Source organism: Mastomys coucha, unplaced genomic scaffold (genome assembly GCF_008632895.1).
Source record: "Mastomys coucha isolate ucsf_1 unplaced genomic scaffold, UCSF_Mcou_1 pScaffold12, whole genome shotgun sequence".
NCBI classification, from domain to species: Eukaryota; Metazoa; Chordata; class Mammalia; order Rodentia; family Muridae; genus Mastomys; species Mastomys coucha.
The window spans coordinates 87,732,705-87,747,704 of NW_022196894.1; the positions used below are offsets into that span (position 1 = coordinate 87,732,705).

Sequence of the window (15,000 nt, forward strand, 5' to 3'; positions counted from 1 at the left end):
AAACAATCAAACAAACAAAAAACTAAGAGGACTGGAGAGATGACTCAGTGGTTAAGAACACTGACTGCGCTTTCAGAGGTCCTGAGTTCAATTCCCAGCAATCACATGGTGGCCCACAACCATCTGCAATGGGATCTGATGCACACTCCTAGTGTGTATCTGAAGACAGATACAGCGCACTCATATAAAAATAAATAAATAAATAAATAAATAAATAAGCTAAAAAAACTGTTACATAAAATTTTATGTCAACTAACATTATTGTTGTTACTGTTTTTTACAGGGTAGCTTTTATGTCTCAAGCCATTCCTAAGCAGCAAAATTATAGTTGAAAAGAAAACCCCCAACAACAGTATATTTACACATTAAGCCCTTTTATAAATGAAAAAAAAATGTACCTTTATAGATTTCTGGTTCACTTTATAGTTTCCTCGGCTCAGTTTCTGCAGGGCGCGGTATGCATCTTGTCTATGAACCATAACGATATAGGCACAACCCCTGGGAGGAATCATCTAGCAAAATGAAAGACCAGGTCAGAATAGTCAGTCAGAGCCATGCCCCTTCTCATCAGTGCTTTGCAGTCCAAGGGAGTCCAAGCACTATGAGCATGCACAACATTTCAGCCCCCAGTACTACCACCGAAACAGGTAAGCTGTGGGGTTAAAGGTTGGCAACTCAAGTTCGGTCTTAATTAAACTGTGCACATTTTGTTACTTTCTTAAAGGTATTGTAATGTAAGCACAGTTGTCCAAGAAACATCTACTGCACAGAATGTTAAGAGAGCCTGCAGCTGAGAGCTCAAGGCCTCAGTCTCAAAACAACTGAGCACATCTTACTTAGTTAGCAATAGGTACTCACATTAATTGATTCAATTGGACCAAACTCTTCTAAGAGACTGGCAACATCCTGCTGAGTAGTCCTTTTGTCCAGTTGTCCCACCCACAGTGTGGTACTACAAACTGAAAGTAAATTAGTGATTAAAACACTCACTTCATCCAGCAGCACTATATTTTGGGGGGGGAGGGGTTGGTTTTTCGAGACAGGGTTTCTCTGTATAGCCCTGGCTGTCCTCGAACTCAGAAATCCGCTTGCCTCTGCCTCCCAAGTGCTGGGATTAAAGGCGTGCGCCACCACCGCCCAGCACACTACATATTATTAAGTGTCATTACTACATGGCATCACAATGCCAAAAGTTTAAATAGGAAATCCCATTTACAAAGTCTATATAAACTTAAAAGTTTAAAAGAGTAGGTATTTAGAAATTAAACTAGGACACAAGAATTGGAAATAGTCCCTCTGTGACTAGACCTAACGATGCCCATGAAGCTTCAGGCCCTAACAGCAGTGACTATGTGCCAGCCAGGACAGAACAAGGCTGGGACCTAAGTGACCCAGCACCCACTTCTAGTTTCAGTGCGTAGTTTCTTTGTATGATGTCTCCTATGCATGAACCTCATTTTAAATACCTACTCATCACCATTATGATTTAAACTATAAGTTAATGATTTACAATAACAATATGCTTACTTTATATGTTCTAAAAATGATAACACCCAAGCTAACCCAGTCTATAAATTACTGAATCTTCATCAAAGGGGGAAGTAGCTGTGCTAGTGGAAAGACACACCTCATGTGTGCAGAAGTGCTACAAAGACCGTATAGTACTTAAGTCAGAAATACCTACTGAAGCCCTACTCAGAATAAAACTTGATCATGATGATAACGTATCATTTATGGCTTTGCTAACAGTCATAAAACATCTTAAACCCACAACGGGGAAAAAAAACAATGAAGTATGAAGACAGGTTCACTATTTACCACTTGCAGTTTCTGACTTGATCTGAGGGAGGCCTTTCTGTCGCCGTTCCCTCTCTTTTTCTCGATCCCGTCTTTCTTGAGATCGAGAGCGAGGTGAGTGTCGGCGCCTATCCCTGGACCGAGACCGAGAGCGACGGTGGCGGGATCTCCGAGACCTAGAGCCAGACCTAGATCTTCTCCTTTTTGGTGACCTAATAAGTTTCCAGTAAGGAGATGGATAGGACAGAGACAAAGAAGGGAAAGATGCACATAGTAAGTTTAAGAGAACCACAAGTGCGTGAGTGAACATTTGGACCTACAAGAGCTCAGGAACAGGAAATGCAAGGGTATAATTTAAACAAAATAAAGAAGGCTGACGGCTTGTAACTGTCTTCTCCATTTAGCATCTTTAATACTACTCACAATTCCATCTCCATGGTCTAACAAGTCCATGCTCAGGACTGACAACACTGCTGCTCCTATTCCTTTCTTCTCTGAAGAACACAGTGAACTATGGCTTCAATATGCTATTTCCACTTCTGTTGTCAGGGCAGAACTAACAACTGGAAAGCACACACTCTCTCTCTCTCTCTCTCTCTCTCTCTCTCTCTCTCTCTCTCTCTCTCTCTCTCTCTCCTTCCCTCCTTCTCTTTCATACTAAGTCACTCAAACAAAATGTGGGTAAGGTGAATTAGATTTGAAAACAATTTTTACTTGGCTTTTTTTTTTTTTTTTGGTCTTTTCAAGGCAGGATCTCATGCATACCAAGCTGGCCTCAAACCTCTGATGCCCAGTGCTGGGATTATTGGCGTGCAATACCAGACCTAGTTCAAGCAGTGATCATGATTGAGTCCAGAGTCTTAGGCACATGAGGCAAGTACTCTGACTTAGGTACAACCCCAGATTTGACTATAAACAAAATAAAAATCAGTATTATTTTTGATAGCTTCTCCTTATATACCAACTGTTTATTTTAACATTTTGAATATCAGAAAAAACTAAAGCTGGGCATGGTTGCATTGCTTTAATCCAAGCACCCAGAAGGCAGAGATAGGTGCATTGCTCTGAATTCAAGGCCAGCCGAGTATATACACTAAATCCCTTGCCAGTCAGGACTATATAGTAAGACCCTATTTAGCAAGAACAACAACAACAACAACAAGCAGTGTAACGAACAAGGTTTCCCAGTTTCCTCAGATCACTGAGCCGTAGCTCATCCTGTAAGTTACCTGGATGCTGACCTGGATCTCGACTTTCTGCTCTCGGGCACATGCCGCTTAACCTCTGTAACACAAGGCTGCTCTATTTCCATTTCCTTTACAAAAAAAAAAAAAAAAAAAAAAAAAAAAAAAAAAAAAAAAAAAAAAAAGGAAAAATCAGAAATTTAGAAATTGCAAGATATATATATACATACATCTTTTGGTTCTTGGATCAGATGATTACTAGCCACCATTAACCAAAAACAAAACCTTTCACAGTGTTTGCAAACTCAGGGGAAAGTTCTCTACTTGTGGAAGTAACTTTGTATAAATCACATATGATTTTAACAAAACACAAACTAACACTGTAAACTAGACACTGATTGAACCTCATTCCTCTATCTCAACCCCCACACTTGTATGGACCCTCCACTAAATTCCTGGAGCACCCAGGATAGAGTTAATGAGTGCCCACCCAAACATCTTCATCACATTGAAACAAAACCAGCAAACAAACAAGGAAAGTGTGTAAACCTAAGAAATTATTACCTGCTGATGTGGCTTTTGTGAATGGGACTCATTTTGTGGCTGAAAAGTTGGTTGGAACGTTGGTTGTACTGGTGGAGTTGGAGGCATGCCTGGTTGAGGCATCCCCGGCTGAGGCATCCCCGGCTGTGGCATGGCAGGCTGAGCCATTCCAGGCTGAGGCATTCCAGGCTGAGGCACCACAGGCTGTGGCATCCCCGGCTGAGGCATCCCAGGCTGTGGCATCCCCGGCTGAGGCATCCCCGGCTGTGGCATGGCAGGCTGAGCCATTCCAGGCTGAGGCATCCCCGGCTGTGCCATTGCAGGCTGAGGCATGGGGGGAAATGGAGGTGGTGCAGAGAGAAGCCCAAATCCTGGCATCTGTCCATTAGGAGGAAGCGGAACCTTTCATTTTAAAAAGAGTTAAATTTATTAAGTACTATCACCAAAAAATAGTTTTGAAAAACTTCAATACATTTTAATTGAGAAAAGCTACTCGGTTTCTATGTGTAACTTTTTTTCTAAACCATCATTATATATGCAAGCATGACATACTTGACAAGTTGTGCAACTCATTCAGAATTGTGAACAGTGATGTAAGGTGCAGCTTCACAGGGTGGCAATCACAGGCTAACCTTACTTAGTCAAGGAGGTACTTGATTACAAATGGTCTTCCTTCAATTTTTTAACAGCAGTTAAGATTTTAGAAGGAAAAATGGCTGTAAGAAGTAGTTTCTTGATTCCTTGAAAAAAAATTTGTTTGCTAGGCATGATGATTGGATACTACAGAGCGCTTTCCATTCCAGTGTAAGTTGTGTTGGTAGTATAGATTATGGTAGTGTACACCAGAGTTGCCATGAGTTGAAGACCAGGCTGGCACACAAGACTTCATTTCAGAAACAAGTGCAAAATAAAAAAAACAAAAACAAAAACAAAAAAAAACAAAAACAAACAAAAAAAACCAATGGTCTTCAAGTGCAGCCCAGGCTGGCCTGACACATATAATTCTCCTGCCTCAGCTACTCAAATGCTATGCTATGTGTTGACACCACACCCAATTAAGTGTATAACTCTAAAAATGTTACCAAAGGGCCTCCTGACATAATTAACTTTTAAAATTCCAAATAAAATCACAATAGTCACAGTTAAAGCTCAACCTGCTATTTCAGCATGTACAGTTAGTTCTAGTACCAATACAATCAATCATGCCACAAAATACCTTTTTGAATGATTTATAAACATTCAGAAATTGTTGGTATTATGTATCTAATAAACACCTGGCAGTATGTTCTTATACCGTCTCCATATTTAAACAGTCTTTCTTACCAAGTCATTAAAAAAAAAAAAAAAAAAAAATCACCGTACCAGTTATATGTTACCAAATGAAAAAATGATCTCGAACAATATAGAGAAGAAAAATACAGGCAAGACTAAGATTCGGGCTGGTGAGATGGCTCAGCGGGTAAGAGCACTGACTGCTCTTCCGAAGGTCCTGAGTTCAAATCCCAGCAACCACATGGTGGCTCACAACCATCCCTAATGAGATCTGACGTCCTCTTCTGGTGTGTCTGAAGACAGCAACAGTGTGTATTTACATATAATAAATAAATAATTTAAAAAAAAAAGACTAAGATTCATCTGGACATCCTTTTTACACAGGCTATATGGTAGGTTTTCCCAAGATTAGTTGCACATAAAAATAATTACAGATTTAAAAATCAAACAAATCCCCACAGATTATTTGGAATGATTATAATAGGGTAAAGGGGTACAAGCTTTGTTTTTAAAGTGAACCTAGAGTATTTCCTATAGCTCTCTGGTGTGCTATACATGTTTTTGTTGCATAACCTATACCACCAACACAACTTACACTAAGAATGGAAAGCTCTCTATAGTATCCAATCATCACAGCATGCAGGAAAGAGACTCTAGCAAAGGAAAAAAATTGTGTAATTAGGAGGTTTCTTTACAAGGTCAATGTCACTAAATTATTTTAACTAAAGTACCTATTCTTAGATGAAGATGAAATCAAAAGCAACTCAAGATAGCTGCCACTCCACAGCCTTCACTGGAGCTGCAGTTCTCCTGAGCAAACTGTGTAGTAGCAGCAGTGCTCAGAAGTACAAAAAGGTCACTACAAGAAAAATGCCTGTACCTGATGGTGCATCGTATCCTGCTGTATTGGCATCATCCGAGGTTGAAACTGGTCCATATTTTGATGCTGTGTGTATGCTGGCTGCTGCATGCCATCTCCAGGGTACCCACTAGAATGAGGTGAGCACTTTCATTACTCATTCAAAGCACTTAATGCCCTAAGTCACATTTATATTGCAGAATGTCACTCTGGAGTAACAAGTAATTAACAAATTTAGTATAACATAAAAGCCAATTTTCAAATTCTAACTCTGATAAGGACACTATTCCCAACAGGAATTTCTTTAATATAATTTTTTTTAAACAAAGACTACACTGAAATACGTTTTTAGTCCTAACTGTTGCTTAGATTATGCTTTGTAACTGTTGCCAACTATTAAGACCTTAAGAAGAACTCACAATGGCGCCTGTGGAGGAGGGGGAGAGGTAGCAGAGGGTGCAGGTACAGCAGGAGCAACAGCAGGCGTGGCTGCAGTGGGTGCGGGAGGTGCAGTGGTGGCAAGGCCTGCAGTGGTGACGGCAGCAGCATCCTCTTTCTTTGAGTCCTCCACAGCTTCTGGCTCGTCGTCATAATCGAATCTATCAAGCAGCTTCTGTAATGTGTACGGCAATGCTCCATTTTAAAACAAAGACTGAGTCACTAAAACAACTTTACAGAGATAACACGTTTGTACCTCCATACCCTACCATGCTGTATACACAATTTCTTTTTCTTCTGCATGTTCTGGGGGCCTTCGTCTAAAGACAGACAATTCTGACTTAAGTGCCATGTTAGAAAAAAATACAACTTTAAATTCTATTTTCCTTTTCCAATGATGAAAGCAGTGTTCTTTTTTTCCTGATCTGCTTATTTCATAGTAAGTTTATCAGTCCATTTATCTACAATACCCACTTGCTTAGACTAAACTTCTGGAGCTCTGTGCACATGGTTAACAGGTACATGCTTTCAGGCAGCTACAACGCATACTTTTACACTAGCCCTATAAATGCATATGCCCAGTTGAGAACATACTAATATAATCAAAGGAAGAAATTATGGTGTAGGACAGAGCCAAGAGTCTCATCAGCTGTTTTACTATAAAGTTTCTTTCTCTAAACTTCACAGCTCACACTTTTCCTCAAGCTTTTCTTAAAACAAACAAACAAAAAAACAACAAAACTAATCCACATGATCTGTAAGTTCATGGAACTAGAACAGTAATTTTAAAATAAATCTTATTGGGCCAGTGCAATGGATTGGCAGGTAAGCTGCCTGACTTGCAAACCTAGCACCTTTTGAATTCCATCCTTAGAACCTGAGCAAAAGTGGAAGGGGGGGAAAAAAAGACTACTCAAAATTGTTCTGACCTCCTTGTGAACTACATATGTAAATCACTCCCGTCATAACTTTAAAACATTAAGCTTATTTTAAAAAGGAAATGTAATACATTGAACAGTTACTGTGGCTTCTTTGAAAGAGATTATACATTTTATAATCATAATAAAATCTGTGCTATAGATCTGATTTCATACTTTACACAGACAAGGCTCAGGCTCCAGCTAACTTTTCTCTCCAGCTATGCCTACTAAGCGCCTGGGTTTCCACCTCCAGTTCCTGACTCCCGTTTCTGTACTGTTCTGCCTTGAAACTCCAATGTACATCATAAACAGATTCTAAGTCACAAAAGGAAGGGCTTTCCTTAGACAACACATGGCACAGAACTACACCAAGTGTAGAGTGTTTGGTGACAGACAAAACTCTTCTTCTTTTTCTGGCACAGGGTTTCTCTGTGTAACAGCCCAGGCTGTCCTGGCACACTCTTTGTAGACCGAGCTTGCCTCGAACTCAGATCTGCCTGCCTCTACCTCCCAAGTACTGGGATTAAAGATGTACATCACAGCAGCAAACTTCTTTATAAAAGAGCAATTAGTATTTTCTGAATATAATCTATATTTCAGGTACTAACTTGTGGCACCAACAATATCCATACACATTGATCTGGAAAAGATTTGAAACAATTAAAAAAAAAATCTCTAGTTTAAAAAAATAATTTCTGGTGGTTTGGAGGAAATAGATGATGTAGAGAGATCTGAATAAAAGTGCTCCTAGCTTAAAACAGGCTTTACTGCAATGAAGAGCAGAGAGCACACAGGATACACACCCATACCATTACCCGCCAGCATAAAATTTCCTTCTCTCTTTTTTTTTTTTTTTTTTTTTTTTTTTTTTTTTTTTTTTTTTTGTTGTTGTTGTTTTTTGAGACAAGGTTTCTTTGTGTAGCCCTGGCTGTCCTGAAGCTCACTCTGTAGACCAGGTTGGCCTCGAACTCAGAAATCCGCCTGCCTCTGCCTCCCAAGTGCTGAGATTAAAGGTGTGCGCCACTACCGCCTGGCATAACATTTCTTCACGTAAAATTACTGCCGTGGTCTTACTCAACATTTCTACTGCCATTATGTAAGAGGAAAAGTAACAGCAGCAGATGCTGAAGAGAATGACAAACTACTACCCAGAGATCCAAAAGACTAGAAACCCAACTATGAATGAGACAAAAAGTACTAACAACCTATACAAAGAAAACCATTCACAAAGCAAATGAACACTATGCGGGAGAAACTCTCAGTACATTGAAAGCTAAAGGGATGCATTTACAGTACTGTCTACTCCACAGGTATATTGTGATGGGTAATTTTGTGTCAACTTGGATATCTAATATAGGTACCAGTTGTCAGGTCCAACCAAATAAAGATATTACTGTGATTACAGTGAAGGTAAAATACTTTAGATCACATCATTTATAGACCAGGAACATACCATATCGCACTGTCAAGTAAGGCCCTGGACATGATCTTTCCCCCAAGAACTGTTTCCTGAAGAAACCCCATGAGGAGCACAGCACAGAAACCCTGCCCAAGTTTCTAGTCTGCTGCCCTTTGGAATGTTCTCAGGAAGGTCTACACTGCTAGCATTATATGGACTTATAGGCTGCTCATCTACCTGAAAAAAAGAAAACTTTAAATTTGCTGATTTTTTACAAGTACACAAACTAATTCTTTAAGGAAAAAAAAATCTCACACAGCTGCAGTAATGGCTCAGCAGTTGAAAGCATGGACAGCTCTTACAGAGGACCCAGTTCAGTTCCCAGCATCCATATGGTGGCTCAAAAGCATCTGTAACTCCAGTTTCAGAGACTTTGATGACCCTCATAAGAACCAGGCATGCACATGGTTCACATACATACATACATACATACATACATACATACATACAGGCAAAACATTCATACACATAAAATAAACCTAAGAAAAATCTTCTCATTCAATTATCTACCTGTCCATGTATGCTACCTGAAAAAAAAAAAAACAAGCAGAGGTACATCTGAAACAAGTGTGTATTTATGTCCTGGGTGGTCAGGCATTTGCATATGCTAAGATTTGGAGTTCAATCCCCAGCACCACACTTGTTACTTCAACCATTAAGATGTTAAAATAAACAATGGTGTGATAAAAGCACTGTCCAAAGAACAAACAAACAAACAAACGAACAAGCACCAAACATGAACACAAGCAAGACATTATAATAAATAAAAAAAATATATGAAGGGTATATTAGGTATTTTAATAAATAAAATATATACACTTAACAAAACCTTGAACCAGGCTAAAGACATGGCTCAGCAGTTAAGAGCACTGACTGCTCTTCCAGAGGTCCTGAGTTCAATTCCCAGCAACCACATGGTGGCTCACAACTTCATGGTGGCGATCTGATGACCTCTTCTGGAGTGTCTGAAGACAGCTACAGTGTACTCATATACATAAAATAAATAGATCTTAAATAAATAAATAGACACAATCAGAGACTTCCAAATGATACCAAGGGATTAATACTTAACACCATCTACACAGGAGCCTCTGTTCAGCTGTACATGGAAACAGACCTGTGCACACACATCCAAACACATCTTTTCAAACCAGTCTACAATAGCTTCTTTTTGTTTTAGAATTCTGTATTCCGTTTCCCCTAGAAGCACAAATTCGGGTGTGTATGTGTGTGTGTGAATGTGTGTATACCAGCTCTATGCTGGGTATGTTCATAAGGTCTTACTCTGGGTCTCACAGACTTGGCTGTACTGGATGACAGCAAACTCCATGCAGCACTGGGGATGTGATCCCAGGTCATGATGCTGCAATGCAAGTACTTACTAGCTATACCATCTCTCTAGCCTCGTTTGTTATTTTTTTTTTCCACTCAAAATTTAACCCAGTCTTTCTTAAAGTCAGTAGTAACTCATTAAATTACTGCGATAAAATAATGAAAACTGGAATTTACCTACCACATCATTACTAATTATTGGTGATAAGTTTTTTATCTTATGTTAGACAGAATCATAAATTTTAGAGACTATAATATTAAACATGTCATTTAACGCTATGATTTTCAAACTATATATATTTTATATTTTTTTACTGTGAAACTAGAATAAGAACGTTTAGACTTATGGTTATAACCCTAACAGAAACACAAGAGATGGAAGAAGGGCTGGGTGGTGTACATACAGCCCCGGGTACCTTAAACATGGCTAGTGCGTTTAACTTTCACACGCTCCCCCACAGGATCAGGCTTAACATTTACTTGGTCCCTAGTTGGTGGCATGTTTTTTACTTTGGAGGTTGGGGTGGAGAAAATGTTTGGAGAATGTGTGTGGTTAAGAAGGCCACCAGGGGCATAGTTCTCAAAGCTTCACCTGATCCAGGTCCCTTTCTCTCCCCTTTAAACTGAAGAGGTTCAATTGTCAAATGGTCCTGCTGCAACTGTGAATTCAACTCTCTGACACCAAGAACCAAAATAGATCTTCCTTCTTTCAATTTGTTCTCTTGGGTATTTGGTCACAACCACATAGAAACAGAATTTCTAAGGATTACTCTCTTTTCTGAGTAAGCAGACAGATGCTGACGTCCTCCCAGGACTCACATCACAGACATGGCAACTACGGTTAGCACAGCACCAGCAAATGTCTATCAGTAGCTAAATAGGTAACCTCAGATGCCTTGTCTACTGGAATCTTAATGACCATTCAAGCCGAATGTAGACAGACCTAACAATAAGATCAAAGCAAAGGCATAGGCCCACAGTATATTACATCTGGAGAAAACATACAAGAGAACACTAAGCATCATTGTGAGGTATGAGTGGGCTAGTGAACAATTTCTTTCTGCTCACTTTTCTTTATTCTGTAAACTTTTTATAGCGAGCCTACATCACACACCAGGAAAAATAAACATTTTGATGTTGAGGAGAAAAAAAAAATCGCCAAACCACAAACAAAAGAACAACCCAGAGAAGCTACAGAAGAGAGAAGTCTCACAAGCTGCTCTGGGTAAGACAGACAGTGGGGTGATGTGAGAGAAGCGTACCTTGTCAAATGCAGTTTTTTGCTCAGGTGCTTGTGTAGGAGCTGTCTTTAACTGAGCTGTGATAGCCTGAACCTGAGCCATCACAGCACTGTCAAGGGCGGGAGACTGTGGTTTTGGAGGTTGTTGAAAAGTCTGAAGGATCTGCTGAAGCTTAAAGAACGGGAAAACTGATAAACCACACGACAAAGCAACATCATCAAAGTTAATTTTCTGAAAAGAAAAGAATCTTCAGAGTAACTAAGAACAGCACAGGTGTAAGTAACAGGGAAGCACCCAGCTTTGACTAACGGATGCTGGGTTTGTGAGTGAACACATTACAGTGTGCATTGCTTACGGTCAGAAGTGTATGTTGACCATCCCAACGATACAAACAAGGCTCAAAGAGGAGAGAAAACACATGGAATTTTGACGGTAGGTTTTCTAGAAATACAGCAAAGTTCCCTCCATCTCATCTTGAATCACTCAGCAGTACTAGAATTGTTAGCAACAACACCTGCCACTCCAACAGCTCTCAGCTCTTTCAAAGAGGTCTCTCCATCGCTTCCTTCTTTCTCATGCTCACACTTCCTTGGCAGCCCTAACTCCTTACATTAGCTCCCTAGTAAAGACTACTCTGATTGAAGACATTTTCTCCGGTGAGGTGCATGTGAAGGAGGATGGGAAACAACCACAGTAGCATCTGCTCTGCTGGCATCTGGTCATCAAGCTGCTTACCTGTTGGCCTTGAGTTGTCTGGAACAGCTGAGCCACAGCAGCAAAGGCATCGGAGCTGGGCAGCTGTGCTACAGTAGGCATGGAGTTTGTGGGAGCTTGTGGAAGTTCGGAAGAGACTTTTACTGGGGGTGGAGGTGAGCCTGAAAAAGCAAAGGGCATCAGGCCTCACAAAGTCAACATACTTCCCCTTTAAAATGCCTTTCATTTCGCTAAAACAAAATTCTGTCTAGTTTAACATATAGCAAAATGAATAGATTGTGCTTACTAAGACATATACTTTAAGAAGTGACAAAGGGCATATTCCCATTTGAAGTAAAAATACAGGAAGAAAAACTGTACCTTCCAAATGCAAATCAAGTCTTCTTCCACAGGAATTTCTACCAGCACAGAAACAAAACCTTCCACATACAGAAACTCTATTCTATTGTTTGTTTGCTTTCATTTGCTTTTGTTAAATGGTGACAAGTTACAGCATACTTCGATCATCGTTTTCCTCCCATCTCCTCTGAGGCCCTCCCTACCTCCCTCTCATCTGGATCCACACCCTTTGAAAACAAACAAAAGCTAAAAAGAAAATAAAAGAAAATATGATAAAACAAAAGCAAACACACTGGAGCCCAACAAAACAGACAGACACACAGACAGGAAGATAGAAGGCAGACAGATGTCAGTGCACTTGCAGAATCTTCTGTCACAAGCACATATGCACTGTACCTTCATTGTTGGTGATGTTTTCTGCTACTGGAGCAGCATTACTGGTTCCTGCTGCCATGTCCAAAAGAGGCTGAATAATTTCAATTTTGAACACTCCATTTTTTTGCCAAAGATTTAGCACACGAACTATTTTACTCTGTTATATGTAAGAAAATGAACATACAATGAATATTTATAGAAATAATGTATCATATCTGACTTTAAAGAGAATTATTGTTTCATCAAAGAGAAAACCCATCAGAATTATTACCCAGTTAAACTCTAATTAACCTTTTCTTGGTGGTATAATCCAATGAAAGGAACATAAACAGAATATATACCTAGCAAATAAAAAGAAAGGTAAACACTTCAAGAACCATTTCTAAGAACATACACACAGACTCTGCAATACCCACAATGCCTCTCTTAATGCAAAGTGTCTCTACTCTCAGAAACAGGCATTCTTCCTCTCTCTCTCTGGTTTGACCAAACCAAGTTTCCTTTTCTGTTGCATTCAGGGAATTCAGGGAAACTGAAGCAGCAGGTTACATTAGTGTTAGTGATGTTTACATTGAATTCCCACCTATTTAGAGTGCACGTCTTTCATGTTCCTTCTTTCTTTTGATGAAAGCGTGCGTGTGTGCGTGCATGCATGTGTGTGTGTGTGTATGTGTGTATTACATTCTTATTGCAGATTAATCACTTGCATGCATGTATGTTGGGGAAGAACAACTCTGGGTCTTCTAGAGTAGGCAAAAACTTGATGAGTATTTTCTCTCATGCAGACCTGCTCATTGTGTTACTTCTGTAGCTTTGGCTGGCTGTTACTAGCAATCTGCCCGCTATGTGGTAAGATCAAAGGTTATGTGTCTCCATGCCCACTAACAATATGTTCTTTAACAGTCCTTTAGTTTTTTTTAACTGCAGGATATTTAACATGAAATGTATCTTCTCTAGAGATGTTTAGTGTACAACACTTAGCTGCTTGCTCTAGTTACCATGCCATTTAGTGGAAGCTTCCCGTGCACTGGTAAGGCACTCCTCACATCCACTGATCAGCAGGCTCTGCTCTGCTCAGCTCAGGATCTATAACTCTGGTTCTTTCTACAATTCAACATTATAGAAGTCCTTGTGCAGAGGCCAACTGAGTCCTCCATTTCACACGGAAGCAAGAATAAGAAATGACCACAGTAGAAAAAAAACTAAACTTAAAATTCAAGAACTCAGTACATAAAGATATTATCCAGTAACAAGCATCAAAAATAACAAGCATCAAACAATGTGAACTTAAACATACAAAAAGAAAATAAGCTCAACAAAAATGCAAAATGTTAGGTTTTTAACCATACCTTATCTTCAGATGGACAAAGATATAAATACTGGAATGTAGCAGTTATATTTTTAGAGAATCTTGGCCCAAAAACATCTTTATCAGTTCCAAACTGGTGCCGAGACTGTCTCACAATGGAGTCGATGACATACAGGCCTGGAACCTTATACTCTGGCTTACACTGCAAGGGGAGGAGACAAGCTTAGTCCAAAGAAAGTGGAATCAGGAGGTGCAATGATGCACACCTCCATGTCCAGTATGCCAGAGGCAGAGGCAGGTGGATCACTGTGAGTCTGACCTAGTCTGGTCTACTTAGTGAGTTCCAGGCCATCCAGGGCTACACAGTAAAACCGTCTCAGGAATTGGAAAGGAAAGGAAAAAAGAAAGCCCAAACACATCCGACATCCACTATCTCACACATACGTGCCTTACAGCTCGACACATCTGCTGTGCACTGGGCAGAAGCTGCTCACATGCTCCAGCCATCCATCTATCTGGCTGTCAGTGTCAGGTCTGTCGACAGTGACATTCTTTGCTACTTCGTACTCCCAGGACTTTGTTTCCCCAGATCCTTGACTTCACCTCCAAAGCTTTCCAGAGCCAATTTAATCAACCCACCTTCCTACAATTCAGTTATTCTGAGTCTCAAATAACTTTTTGAAGTTACTAAAACAAGACTTTTAAACATGCTAGTTTTAATTCTGTTAAAATTTGTGCCAGAGAAATAAAAACTAAGAGTTATTTGGGTCTATAAATTTGACAAAGCAAACAACCAACCAAACGTTAGAAAAATGAGCATTTATGTAGGAAAAGACATAGCCCTTCATGGAAGGCAATCAACTCAGCAACAAAAATAAAGCCTTATTTGATGTAAAGATGTATGTTAAAGAAAACAAGCCAGACAGTGCTGGCGCATACTTTTAATCCCAGCACTTGGGAGGCAGAGGCAGGCGGATTACAGAGTGAGTTCCAGGACAGCCAGGGCTACATAGAGAACCCTGTCTCGAAAAACCAACCAACCAAACAAACCCAACATGTATGTACATCTCCCTTTAAAGGTCAGTTACTGAAGCACTTTCAATGCAAAGTAAAACGTTAGAGAGATAAGTCTATGTTGGCTAAGTAAATCATAGTAACAACCTCACAGAGGGTTATTTTGAAGATGTTTATAATCTTCAGTACTGTGTCCACTTTCCT

At 39.8% G+C, this 15,000-nt stretch overlaps 1 protein-coding gene across 6 annotated transcripts in view; it reads right to left on the reverse strand.

Moving 5' to 3' along the window:
* Window positions 1–15,000, reverse strand: part of Scaf4 (SR-related CTD associated factor 4) — a 60,429-nt gene that overhangs the window by 23,439 nt on the left and 21,990 nt on the right. For 3 of the 6 annotated variants that reach the window (XM_031364357.1, XM_031364352.1, XM_031364354.1), the window contains exons 4-14: window positions 13,823–13,984; window positions 12,495–12,630; window positions 11,781–11,920; window positions 11,067–11,216; window positions 6,075–6,268; window positions 5,677–5,785; window positions 3,546–3,926; window positions 3,027–3,112; window positions 1,819–2,009; window positions 859–959; window positions 399–512 (exon numbers count right to left, since the gene is read on the reverse strand). In XM_031364357.1, coding sequence (XP_031220217.1) covers window positions 399–512; window positions 859–959; window positions 1,819–2,009; window positions 3,027–3,112; window positions 3,546–3,926; window positions 5,677–5,785; window positions 6,075–6,268; window positions 11,067–11,216; window positions 11,781–11,920; window positions 12,495–12,630; window positions 13,823–13,984 — 1,764 coding nt within the window. The remainder of the gene's footprint in view (window positions 1–398; window positions 513–858; window positions 960–1,818; window positions 2,010–3,026; window positions 3,113–3,545; window positions 3,927–5,676; window positions 5,786–6,074; window positions 6,269–11,066; window positions 11,217–11,780; window positions 11,921–12,494; window positions 12,631–13,822; window positions 13,985–15,000) is intronic. The other 3 variants (XM_031364355.1, XM_031364353.1, XM_031364356.1) reach the window with 2 other exon arrangements.